Source organism: Silene latifolia, chromosome 2 (genome assembly GCF_048544455.1).
Source record: "Silene latifolia isolate original U9 population chromosome 2, ASM4854445v1, whole genome shotgun sequence".
NCBI lineage: Eukaryota > Viridiplantae > Streptophyta > Magnoliopsida > Caryophyllales > Caryophyllaceae > Silene > Silene latifolia.
The window spans coordinates 119295233-119307727 of NC_133527.1; the positions used below are offsets into that span (position 1 = coordinate 119295233).

The following is a 12495-nucleotide window of genomic DNA, read 5'->3' on the forward strand; positions in this document are numbered from 1 at the left end:
AGATGGTGTGTTCCCGAGGATGCAGAGTTGCGGAGAGTGATCTTGACGGAGGCTCATTGCACTCCCTATTCATTAACCCGGGTGGTGACAAGTCAGTATAGAGACCTTAAGAAGACTTTTTGGTGGCCAAACATGAAGAGAGATGTATCTCGAGTTTGTAGCTAGATGTTTGACCAGCCAAAAGGTCAAGGGTGAACAAAGGAGACCACAAGGTAAGATTCAGTCTTTGGATGTACCTGAGTGGAAGTGGGAGTCGATCTCCATGGACTTCATTGTGGGGTTACCTAGGTCACAACAAGGTAACAACATGATTTGGGTGATTGTTGATCGGTTAACCAAGTCAGCCCATTTCGTTCCCATGAAAGATACTTGGTCTAAGATGCAGCTGGCATTGGGTTACAGGAGGCATGTGGTTCGGTTACATGGTATACCTAAAGATATCGTTTCTGATCGTGATACGAGGTTCATATCCAAGTTTTGGCAAGAGCTGCAAGAGTTGATGGGTACAACTTTAAAGATGAGTACTGACCTTTCATCCGAACCGATGGTCGGGCAACGGACAATCAAGACCTTAGAGGACATGTTGAGGGCATGTGTTATGGAGTTTGGGGGCAATTGGGAAGACAGGCTTGATCTGATTGAGTTTTCATACAATAATAGTTATCATACAAGCGTGGGGATGGCACCTTTTGAAGCTTTGTATGGCCGGAAATGCCGAAGTCCGGTTTGTTTGGATGATAGTTCCGAGGCGGTGGTTTTAGGGCCACAGCTGGTTCAAGATATGGTTGAGCAAGTCCAGTTAATTCGGCAAAAGATGAGAGCAGCTCAAGATCGTCAGAAGAGCTACGCCGACTTGCACCGCAAGGACATTGAGTTCACGGTAGGTGACAAGGTTCTTTTAAAAGTGTCACCTATGCGAGGTGTTATAAGGTTTGGTAAAAAGGGTAAGCTAAGCCAAAAGTTTATAGGTCCTTATGAGATTTTGGACCGTGTTGGCGAGGTAGCCTACAGGTTACCGTTACCACCAGCTTTGGATAGAGTGCACAATGTTGTTCGTGTATCCCAACTTCGGAATTGTGTGAGCGACCCGTCGCATATCCTTGAAATGAAGAACATCGAGCTTGATGAATCCTTGTCCTACGCCGAGACTCCTAAGGAGATTCTTGATCGCAAGGTTCGTAAGACCCGGAATGGTGAGACGGTCTTACTCAAGGTCCTTTGGTCTAATCATAATGTGGAGGAAGCCACATGGGAACCCGAGGAAGTTATGCGAGAACGTTTTCCTAACCTTTTTGATCAGGTATGTTTGGTTACGGGGACGTAACCGTTGTCTTTTTAGGGGGGTAGGAGATGGTCGCAGTCGTTTTTGTTTTGTTTTGTTGTTTTGATTTGAGTCGAGGTAATGATTTTGTGGTGACTTGTGTAGTTCCTTGGTGTTGTTATATGTGGTTAGTATAGTCTTGTGGCGTGGTGTTAGACTTTGTTTTATAGTAGAGTGTGAACTTCGGGACGAAGTTCTTTTTAAGAGGGGAAGATTGTAACACTACGGATTTTCTTTGGTGACTACTCGACCGAGTAGAGCCTACTCGGCCGAGTAGTGCTGTTGTTGTGAGTTGTTTTGGTTCTGCCGATGAATACTCGGCCGAGTATAGTGACTACTCGACCGAGTAGCGGATACTCGGCCGAGTATAACTTTACTCCACCGAGTATTCGTCTGGCGAGTATTATTTTGACGGTTTGATTAGGGAGTGTTTAAGATTATTTTATATCCCGCGTCAGTTTTCAAAACATCATTTCAACTTCATCATTTCTACGTTAACCCTAATCTCTCCCTAATCACTCCCTAATCATCCCATAGCCTTGTTGTTTGTGAAATCTTCAGAGTCCTTGCGTATAGTTCCTCATCCTACTGTTGGTAAGTTCTATTTTTATGTTATTCGTATTCGTTGGGGTTACTGTATATTATGGAATTGGGAATATGGGGGTTGTGCATTGTGTAATTGTGTGATATGATTATGGTATAGGAGAAGACTTCGTAGAGGAGCCTTTCTGAGTGTTCAAGTTCATTCCACTGTTGATTTCTAAGGTAGGGTTTCCCTACTCAGTTTACTGTTCTTTATAAGACATGTTTGATGTGATTATTGTTAACTGTTGATCATCGGAGTATGGAGATTGTTGTGACGATGTTGGTGTGAGGGGATTGAGATGGCTATGATGTCATGTGATTGTGATTGTGGTGGAGTCACTTGCGGGAGTGGCTTCACACCCTAGTTCGCCTTCCGTGGAACCCGCCACGGGAGGGGATGTGCACATTAAGGGACAGGGATTGTTGTCGCTCGTTGAGGAGCTGGACTAGGTGGGATCGGCTGCGGTCACCCACTGGCGGCGAGGGTTACCTGTTGCGATGGGTAATCTGGCAGGGCTACACACTTCGGTGTGTAGTCGGTTACTGTGGGAGATTGGATGATTGGGCATTGGTGATGATCAGTTGATTTCTCTGTTTGTTTGTCTTAATATTTGAGTAATATTGGGAGATTGGATGATTGGGCATTGGTGATGATCAGTTCCTTTATTGCTAGACTTTGGAGTTGTACTTTGTTAAACAGTATTTGGGTTTGGATGTTGTAAACTTTATACTTTACAGTACTTTAATAAATGTGTTCAGTTCCGACGCTTTTGATATGTACTAACCTCGGGCAACCGAGATGGTAACACACTTTCATGGTAGGGTGGTCCTGGTAAGGCACCTTGGTATGAGGGGGTGTTACAGCTTCTGTTTCACGGGTTTGAAACCTGTTTTAATTGGGATTCTATGCTCTGCGATGTCTCTGTCGATCCCTGGCATGTCTTTGTAGGACCAAGCAAAAACGTCTTTGAACTCGTGCAGGAGGTCTATGAAATTGGCCCTTTCGGTGGGGCTCAAGGTCATCCATATCCTAAGTTCTTGGGGTTCTAGTTCAGTTCCTACGTTGATGGGTTCAGTATTTTCTATCACTGAACCCCCTTCCCCCTCTTGTAGTATTTCTTTGGCTATGTAGGGAGGTATTTCGATTGAGTCTGTGTCTGGGTTATCCTCATCATCATCGTAAACAGACTTGCATTCAAGATAACACGAAAAGTAAGCAGAACCTGATTTATTCATATTAAAATTTGAGAAAAGTTGAAACAAAGAAGCCATCGATCCGTAGTCGGTCTTGGTAAAGGGACAGCCGTTGGGACATTTCCCGAACTACTATTGCTATTTGACACTAAGCTAGGAGAAACAAGGGGAGTGGGAATGACGACAGGAGGAGACTCTCTAGGAACTTCTCTAGACTCCGACTCTGACTCTGACTCGAATTCATCGTCTTCTGGTTCTCCTTTGAGCATCTCTCCTTCTCCAGTAGTGAGCTTGAAGAGTCTTCCTTGATTGTTTGTCCACTTGATTGATTTTCTCCATCCTTTCTACTGATTGGTTTTAGTTTCTGTGATTAACGCGGTAGGGTTGAAGTGATCGTCTTGAAGTATCATGTTAATGATCTCATCCTGCGCGGCTCTAACAAATCGATCCTCTCCAAATAGTAGACTCACGGCTTGTTCGTCTAAGCAAGGTGCTTGACGAGTCTTGACGGTAGGAACCGTTTCTGGAGGAATGAAGTAGCAATCGTGAAAGATCTCGATTCCGGCTAGCTTCCTTTTGAGATAGTGCCAAGGCTCTGGAAATCCATGATAGATATCTTGACTTCCTTCCCTAACGAAGTATCCATTTAGGGTAGGGAGGTAGGGTCGTATTTGGATTCCCCCATTCCTACGGTTTTGAACTTGAGCGAGCATCTCGAGAACTTCCTCTTTAGTGGGTTTGTATCCTAGTCCAAGGGGTATTCTTTGTGAGTTACCCTCTTTGTAGGGTGCAAAGGTGTTTCTTCGGATAGGATTCAAAGGCATTCCCGGGAAGTATCCCTGGGATTTGAGTATATGGTTGACCACTAAATTAGAGTAGGGATTGAAGTACAAAGGTGCCAACTCGCTTTTTATGACATTTATGACGTGGAAGCCCCCAAGTGCATATACTGGATCAACAAGGACTTGATTACTTGACTTCTTTTCGATTACTGCCTTGATTGGTGACGAAGTGATCATCGCCACCTTACCATTTAGTGGGATTTTGATTTTTTTGGTGGAGTGTGGATGTTACCGCTTTAGAAGCGTGAATCCAGGGTCTTCCCAGAAGTATGTTAAAGGATGCCTCAATGTCCACTATTTGGAAGTTGACCTTTCGCTCAATTGGCCTTGTGGCTATGGTTAGGTTAACGAGTCCTACTACCTTTCGCCGTGTACCATCATATGCGCGAACACCTTGATTGGTAGGGGTCCAATCCGACTCTTTCATGCCCAATTTGTATGCCGTTTTCAGGGGTATGATATTAACTGCGGAGTTATCATCTACCAAAGTCATTGGCACATTATTCTTTAGGTAAATGACAGTGATGTAAAGAGCCAAGTTATGACTAGCACCAAAGGGTGGCAAATCTTCATCCGAGAAAGTAATAGGATTACTTAGCTTCGGTGATTCTTGGAAGACCAAGTTGACCACGTCGTCGGGTGTGGAGTTATGTGCCACATTTAGTTTGGCCAAGGCTTGCAGTAAAGCTTGGCGATGTGGGAATGAGCTTGCCACGAGTTGCCAGACTGAAAGATCAGCCTTTGTCTTCTGTAGTTGCTTTAGCCAATGTTCAGTAGAGCCATCTTCATTATTATTTGGTGTGACCACATTGGTTGGACCGTTTGAGAAGTGTTTCGGTATGGGCGTCCCGAACGAGTAAGGTGGTCTACATCTTGGTCTTCACCATTTTGGACTATTTCTTCACTGATTTTGACTAGGTAGTGTTCAGTGAGATACTCATCTTCATCATCATCGGCCCATATCCCATTGATGGCAGCAAGTTCCCTCATTCTCATGATTTCGGCTTCCAATTGGATAATTTGGTCGACTAGCTCATCAACCACGGCTACTACTTCTTGCATTGTAGTGTTTTGAGAGAAGACTAGTGGTGCATGTTCTTTAGGTGTGGCTTTGGGATCACGTACGGTTGCCACTGCATTCTCTAGTTCCGTGACTTGCCTATTCACACTTTTTGCCTATACAATGAAATCGGTGATGGTTGGAGAAATGGTAGAGTAGTTCCCTTCATTCTCTATCGCATGAATTTCATCTTCAACTGGAGAAATGAAGTGTGAACAATCTATGGTAGATTCTTCACTTATAATCACTAGAATTCCAAGAGGATTCTGAGTGTTGTAAGGCTTACCTCCAGGCGGTATTGGTAGGCGATCGTCTCCAATCATATCTTGAAGTACATTTCTCAGTTTGTAGCATTTCTCTGTATCATGTCCCTTACCTCTATTGTATTCGCAGTACGAATTCTCATCCCAAAACTTGGATTTCTTTTATGGTTCGGGTGTAGGGCCTATGGGTTGAAGTTTACCCAGCTTCATCAACCTTTTCAGAGCGTTGGAATACGTGTCCCCTAGATTTGTGAATTTCCTTGGTGGGGTACTCTTCTTAGATGGCTCGAGAAGGTTAACCTAATCGGTTTTGCTAGTAGCACCATAAGAACGACTTGTTGAGCCTTGATATCCACGACCTATCATTTTGGACAAGAGCCCTTTACGGATGTCATCTTCGATCCTTGTCCCTAGTACGGTTAAGTCTTTGAAGGTCTTAATGTTTTGATACCTTAAATGATTTGCATAGATGGATTTTAGGTTGTCCACGAATTTCTCCACGAGGGTAGCCTCATCTAGACGTTCAACAAGTTGAGTACTAGTCTTCCTCCACCTACTTAGGAAGTCGGTGAAACCTGCTTTGTCATTTTGGGTAAGAACCTCTAAAGTGCGCATGTTGACTTGGATTTCAGCATTATCCGCATAATGTTTAGCAAACTTGATTGCGGCATCATCCCAGGTAGCGATTTTCTTATGCTCTAGCGAATAGAACCATTGTTTTGGAATGGTGTCAAGAGATGAGGGAAAGATCCTTAAGAACATTTTCGGTTTAATGCCTTTGATAGACATATAATCCTTGAAAGCATGGATATGGTTCAAAGGGTTTTCATGCCCCTTGAATTTAGGGATATCCGTCATGTTAAAGTTGGTTGGCAACTTGAAACTCACGGCTTCATATTTGCGATTATTTTCCATATAAATGTCATCCCCTTTGAGATACATCAATTGTTCCTCCAAGTATTGGAGTCGTTTCTCACGGCTGCAGTCATACCTATGGGAGGGTTTTCGTCCCCGAAGTTGCTCAGAAATTCATCAGACATTTCACTTTCTCGAGGAGGCATCCTCGTTTCCACGGCATATATTCGGCCCTCAATTGTGTCAAGGCAATCATACGCTTGGTCTTGAGTGACTTGGAGACGAGCTAGCGCAGCTAGGATTTTATCATTACCATTCTGGAGTTGGTTGAAGTTCGCGTCGCTTGTTTCAGGCATCTTGGAAACTGAATAAGAGATCGACGACGAATCAAAACACGATCGACCATTCTAGCACACTTACTTGAAAAGGAATGTTTTGACTCGAGAAGTGGGAGTGTGCCACTTGTGTCAAGTGAGTTTTGAGGAAATGACAAAGTTTGAAAATGTTGGTCCTAGTCAACTTTAGTGTAGTTGTAGGAGTGGACTCGAAGTGAGGTTTTGAAATGGGTTTTAAGGCCCGAATTTTGACTCAGCAATTGGACAGATTTTCGACTGGTTTTGCGCTAATATTAGGCCCAAGTTTCGAAATTTTTACATTTTAAAGAAGGATTTTGATTTTACAAAAATCGTCATGGTTTTGTTTAGAAATGGTGATCACATATGGTACAAACATTATACAAGCATTATAACGGGATGCTGAGTGCATTTAAAAGGGTTTTGGTTTAAAGGGTGAGTTGCCATACCGAACAATCAAACCCGAAGTCTGTGGAGAGGCTTATACCAAACAAGAGTAAGGCCGATTCCTAGTCCATTTCCTCAAGTAGTGAAAGTCCTTGATACAAACAAGAGGAAGTACCATGGTATAGATGACGTCAATCGCTATCCATCCTTAGGCCCAAGTAAGAATTAGGACCGTTTAGACGGGACGATTGGTCGAACGGGTTGGGTTGGGCCTAAGAAGGCCGAATTAAACGATCTAGGAAGACCGAGTTATGAAAACCGACAATTGTCTCGTACAAACTATTCCCTAACCTTGTTCAAGTTTCAACCTTTTGGCTACACGTAAGTGTATTATCCCCAGCGGAGTCGCCAAACTGTGGACGCGGGCCCACGGGGGCGCTTGGGAACAAGCGTTTGCATTTGTGGAGTCGCCACCAATTTATTGTGGAAAATTGGAAACCGTTCGAATATCTCGTGTCATATCAAGACACAAAGTAGTGACATGAACACCAAGAACTCGTTACCCTTAGCATTCTATGTCTAGAATGACTCTCGTGGATGCCAATGAACACGGATGTTCACAGAGATCTGGAGTAAGGGGTGAGGGTACGTATTAGGAAGCTCTTTTGATCGAACACCTAATCCTGCCCGCCTCGATAGCGGCCTCTACTAATGATTAGGGAAATTGTCTATACTCGATATGGTGTCGGTTATATGCATGCAATGCAACATCCAATAAATTAATCCTAGCATGTGAGAATTAGACTAAGTCGGTAGACACGTAATTTAACATACAATTAATGTCGAGGTAGGAATTTAGGTAAATTACATGTGAGAACAATACAAACAATACGATAAAATAAATACAATAAAAAAAACAATAAAGAAAATTACAATAATTACATCGGATTTAATGATTTATGTCGAAACTACATTTAAAACGGATAATTTGAGAAAAGAAAGAATAAATGAATAAACGAACAGGAATTAGGGTGATAATACGATTAATAGTTAATTAATACGTAAGCTAATAAACTAGGTCAAGGCAGAAACGGGAGTTCAGGGACAGAAATCAACCAGGAACAGGTGCAGCAGAACTGCGTCCCTTGGAAGAGGCGCAGCAGTTGCTGCGTCCGTTACTTGGCTCTGTTCTGGCTGTGAAGCCGGAATTTTAAATTGTTAATATTCGTTGGTGATTTTAATGATCGATTATATTATTTAACTGGATGAAAGTGATTATCAGATTATTTACATGTGATTAAGGTCATAAAAACGATAAAACATGAAACAAAACTAATTAGGACTAATTATTTACAAGATTAAAAAGATTATTAATAAATTAAACAAACTAATTAGGTTAAACAAACTATTAATGATGAATTAATGATGGATATGATAAATAACAGATGGAAATATATCAAAGATCGAATTCCAGAGACTCAATATGGGTAAATCGAACCTCTAAAAATCGAATTTGATTTTAATGACGAAAACCCGCAAATATTGGTTATAAGGGATTTAAATCGAGATTTAATGACGTATTAAATACTAATGATGATGAATAATATGTTACATGTTAGAATTATTATATTAGAATTATCGTGTTAAAAGAAACATGAACAATTGAAAACAAAGCGAAAAACAATAGGACGAACAAAAGACGAACGAAGAAGAAAGGAAGCAGGAACTGCGGCAGCCTCACGAAGAGGTGCAGCAGGTACTGTGTCCATTCGAAGAGGCGCAGCAGTTGCTGCGTCCTTTCTCGACGGTTGTCTTCTGATAAATCCGTGAAAAGGGTTTTAAATAAGGTTTTACAAATCGGTTTTAAGCATATTTTCGACATAAATCTTACAATTGTGATTACAATAATAAAGAACAATAATAAAAGAAGGATTTACACCTTCAGACTTACATGTTTGACAAAACGAGATGAACTAAGTTAACGTTTAGTGATGCTCGACTCGAATGTACGACGAAAGTGCCCTCTAGGAGGAAAACGAACAAGATTGATTAATGTTGATTAATGTGGAGTTGGTCAAATTGGTCGGTCATGCAAAACGAGGCTGGTACTCAGAAAGATCCGAGCTTACGTGGTCGAAAGTTTAAGCAAGTAGGCGCCAAAAAGTAAGAACGTGGTCTAGAATGCAAAGGAAGAAGAGAAGGACGGACACTCGCGTGAGAAATATGTGAGACCGAAGGTCTCTATTTATACTAATCACACGGAGGAAGTAGGGTTTTTCGGAGAAACTTTGGAAGTGAATCTCAAAAAGATATGAAAAAATACGAAAAACACGCAGAAAAGGACTTGGGAAGAGGCGCAGCAGGCACTGCGTCTCTTGGAAAGGCGCAGCACTTGCTGCGTCCTTTCCGAAGTGGTTTCCTCCTGCGGAAGAAAGATTTCCGTGTTTTGATTATGGAATAACGGATTAATTTTGTTTTCCTTAATATTTTGTGTGAATATTACGGGAAATTCTTTACCAAAGATTAAAAAAGTGCGAAATATGGAATAGAAATATCCGAAACATTCCAGAACATTCTGACTCGGTTTTAGAAAATAAAGACGGTTTTTGGCCCGGACTCCAAATGTACTCTAATTACTGCCAAAACGACCGTATCGGCACGTAGATGACAATTAAGAGGTAGACACAAGTGTTTGAGCGATCACTTGACGATAAACTTACGAACTGTCACAAATCATTCCGCGTACCAAACATGCGGCCCAATCATCACCGGGAGGTTTGCGGGAGGTGCAGAAATGAGGTATCTACAGTGATTTAATGCACGATGACGGTACCAAACAATGTGTAAGGCTTGTATTTTCGATCAGTAGGTCAAAAACACGTGTCAGTTTGTGACTTGAGAAGTCGAGTCTAGAATTTTAAGGGAGAAATGAGAGGGCGGACACTCGCGTAACTCTCAAATGGTGGCATTTGAGGGGTATTTATAGAAAAATGGGTGGTTGTGTGCATTTTGAGCGACGTGGCCGCATGGGCTGCTCGAAGAGGCGCGAGCCAATTCGCAGGTCTTCGAGATGTCTTGTCACTATCACGCAAGTGTAATCTAGATTTGTTCTATCCTATGTTTTAGATGAACTTGATTTGTACTTGACCATGAAGCATTCCGGGAATCCTTAACATGGAAGTCTTGAAAAGTTTGTTTTTTGTGTTTGACTCATTGTTAGAGCCGGGATTTGAATTTTGAGTCGGTTTTTGGTCCGGTGTTGGTTTTTACTCTAATTACTGTAATTGTGACCCCGTCGTCATGCATTAAACACTCCAGGTACTTTTGAAAAGTTTTGAAATGTTTTATTTTTAAAATCGTTTTAAGTTTTTCGACGTATAGTTGTACAAAAACTGTCGATCAAACGCTGCGATTCCTAAGCATGTTGTTGTCCGATAATCATCGGGTGTTTGTTGGAGACTTGACAGATACTGGGTATCTACAATGTTAGATCAGCATATCACTGCAAAAATTATTGAAAATGGATCTACAATTGAATTCCTGTTTACTGTGCTTTATGGATCTAATGATGATGGGAAAAGATTAAACTTATGGGACAATCTTAAGAGGACCAAAGACAACTGGAATGGACCTTGGAGTATATGTGGTGACTTTAACAATCTTTTGGACTTCAATGAAAGAATAGGAAGACCTGCTCATTGGGCTGACATTGCTGCTTTTAGGGATTGTGTTGATTATTGTGAGATGATGGATATTAAGGCCCAAGGTGCTTTCTATACTTGGAATAACAAACATGATCCCTCATCAAGAGTCTTTTCTAGGCTTGACAGATTCTTGATCAACACTCACTGATGACCATGTACCCTAAGTCCTATGCTTATTTCCTACCTGAAGGCTTGTTTGACCGTAATCCTTGCATCTGCTATAGGAGAGTGGCTAGATAGAAAAGCCCTCACTTTAGGTACTTTAACATGTGGGGGCAGGATCCGAACTTTAAGGCTATCATTTAGGATTAGTGGAGGAAAAAAATTACTGGATGCTGGATGTTTCAGGTTGTTACTAAGCAAAGAAACCTCAAACAACCTTTGAAAGAGCTTAATAGGAACAAGTTTTCAGATATTGAAAAGGCAGTAAGGGTGTCTAAGTGTAGACTTGAGGAGCTGCAAATGCAAATGCATAGAGATACTAATAACACAATTATACTGGCAACTGAATCAAGTGCTGCTGATGAGTATAGAACATTAAGCAAAGCTCACTTTAGCTGCCTCAATCAAAAATCTAAGGTGGACTGGGTGAGTGAAGGAGATGAGAATACTCCTTATTTCCATAATCAGATCAAATCAAGACAGATGCGCAATAAAATCATTCAAATAAAGGATAAAGAGGGGATTACTTATAGAGACTATAACAGTATTAAAAAAGTTTTCCTAGACTATTATGTGGACTTGTTGGGAACAAATGCTACCACTTTGAATGTGCATAAACCTATAGTACGATCTGGTGCCTTGATCACAGATCATCATACTCATATCCTGTTAAGACCTGTTAGCCCTGAGGAGAACAGAGATTGCATTTTTTTCTATTCCAGCATCCAAATCACCTGGCCCAGATGGCTTCTCCAGTCAATTCGACAAAGACTCATGGGAGATTATTGGGAAGGACATCATTGGAGCTGTCCTACAATTCTTTACTACAGGTAAACTTCTGAAATAGATTAATACTACTACTTTGACCCTTATCCCTAAAGTTAAGAACCATGTGAGTTTCCTTGAATATTGTCACATTGCCTGCTACAACACTATCTAGAAATGCATTGCAAAAATTTTGTGTAGCAGATTAGGGGAGGTCCTGCCTGACATTGTTAACAGCAGCCAAGGGGGACTTGTTAAGGGAAGGATTATTATGGAAAATGCTCTCATTTGTCAAGATCTTGTAAGGCTATATAATAAGAAAGCTGTCTCTTTTAAATACCTTATCAAGATTGACCTGAGGAAAGCTTATGATATTGTTGAGTGGATTTTTGTGGAACAAATGCTAAAAGCCTTGAAATTCCCAGCCAGATTTATTCACCTTATTATGACTTGTGTTACCTCTCCCTCTTATTCTCTGAATGTTAATGGTAATTCTTTTGGATTCTTTAATGGCAAAAGGGGATTGTGATAAGGGGACCCCCTCTCCCCTTTACTCTTTGCATGGAGTATCTTTCCAGAATCTTGCACACTGTTACCCAGCATGAAGGATTTAGATTTCACCCTAAGTGTGGCAGTATTAGGCTTAATCATCTGCTATTTGCAGATGATCTCCTCCTGTTTTGTAAAGGTACTACACCTTCCATTTGAAGGAAATGTAGATCTTTATACATAAACTTATTCATATATGATTTAATTTAATTTGTCATAAAATTAAATATGGATTTTATGCATGCAAACAAATGATAAAATAGAGGAGAAATCATGTTCTTATATTGGTGATTTCGGTTTTATGGGCACAAAAAAAAATCTCCTTTTCTTTTGTTCTTGAGCTTTCCCTTAATGGAAGAACCAAGATCCAAGTGTAGGATCTCTCCTTAGGATTAATACCCAAAGCTTACCCTTAATTTAATTAATATTACATGAACTAGTACAATATTAATTAG

The 12495-nt window shown here is 41.1% G+C and overlaps 1 protein-coding gene across 1 annotated transcript; it reads left to right on the forward strand.

The window, feature by feature from the left end:
- Window positions 1-10343: 10343 nt before the first annotated feature.
- On the forward strand, window positions 10344-12020 carry LOC141641235 (uncharacterized). The gene is made up of 3 exons (XM_074449906.1): window positions 10344-10670; window positions 10913-11556; window positions 11696-12020. The coding sequence occupies exons 1-3, from the start codon at window positions 10344-10346 to the stop codon at window positions 12018-12020; spliced, it is 1296 nt and encodes a 431-aa protein (XP_074306007.1).
- Window positions 12021-12495: the final 475 nt, after the last annotated feature.

Excerpts from the sequence above, each read along its gene's own strand:
- LOC141641235 (XM_074449906.1), top strand. The coding sequence starts at position 10,344 with ATGTTAGATCAGCATATCACTGCAAAAATTATTGAAAATGGATCTACA. Across the intron at positions 10,671-10,912 it reads AACATGATCCCTCATCAAGA|GTTGTTACTAAGCAAAGAAA; the intron begins GTCTTTTCTAGG and ends TGGATGTTTCAG. Across the intron at positions 11,557-11,695 it reads CCTACAATTCTTTACTACAG|ATTAGGGGAGGTCCTGCCTG; the intron begins GTAAACTTCTGA and ends TTTGTGTAGCAG.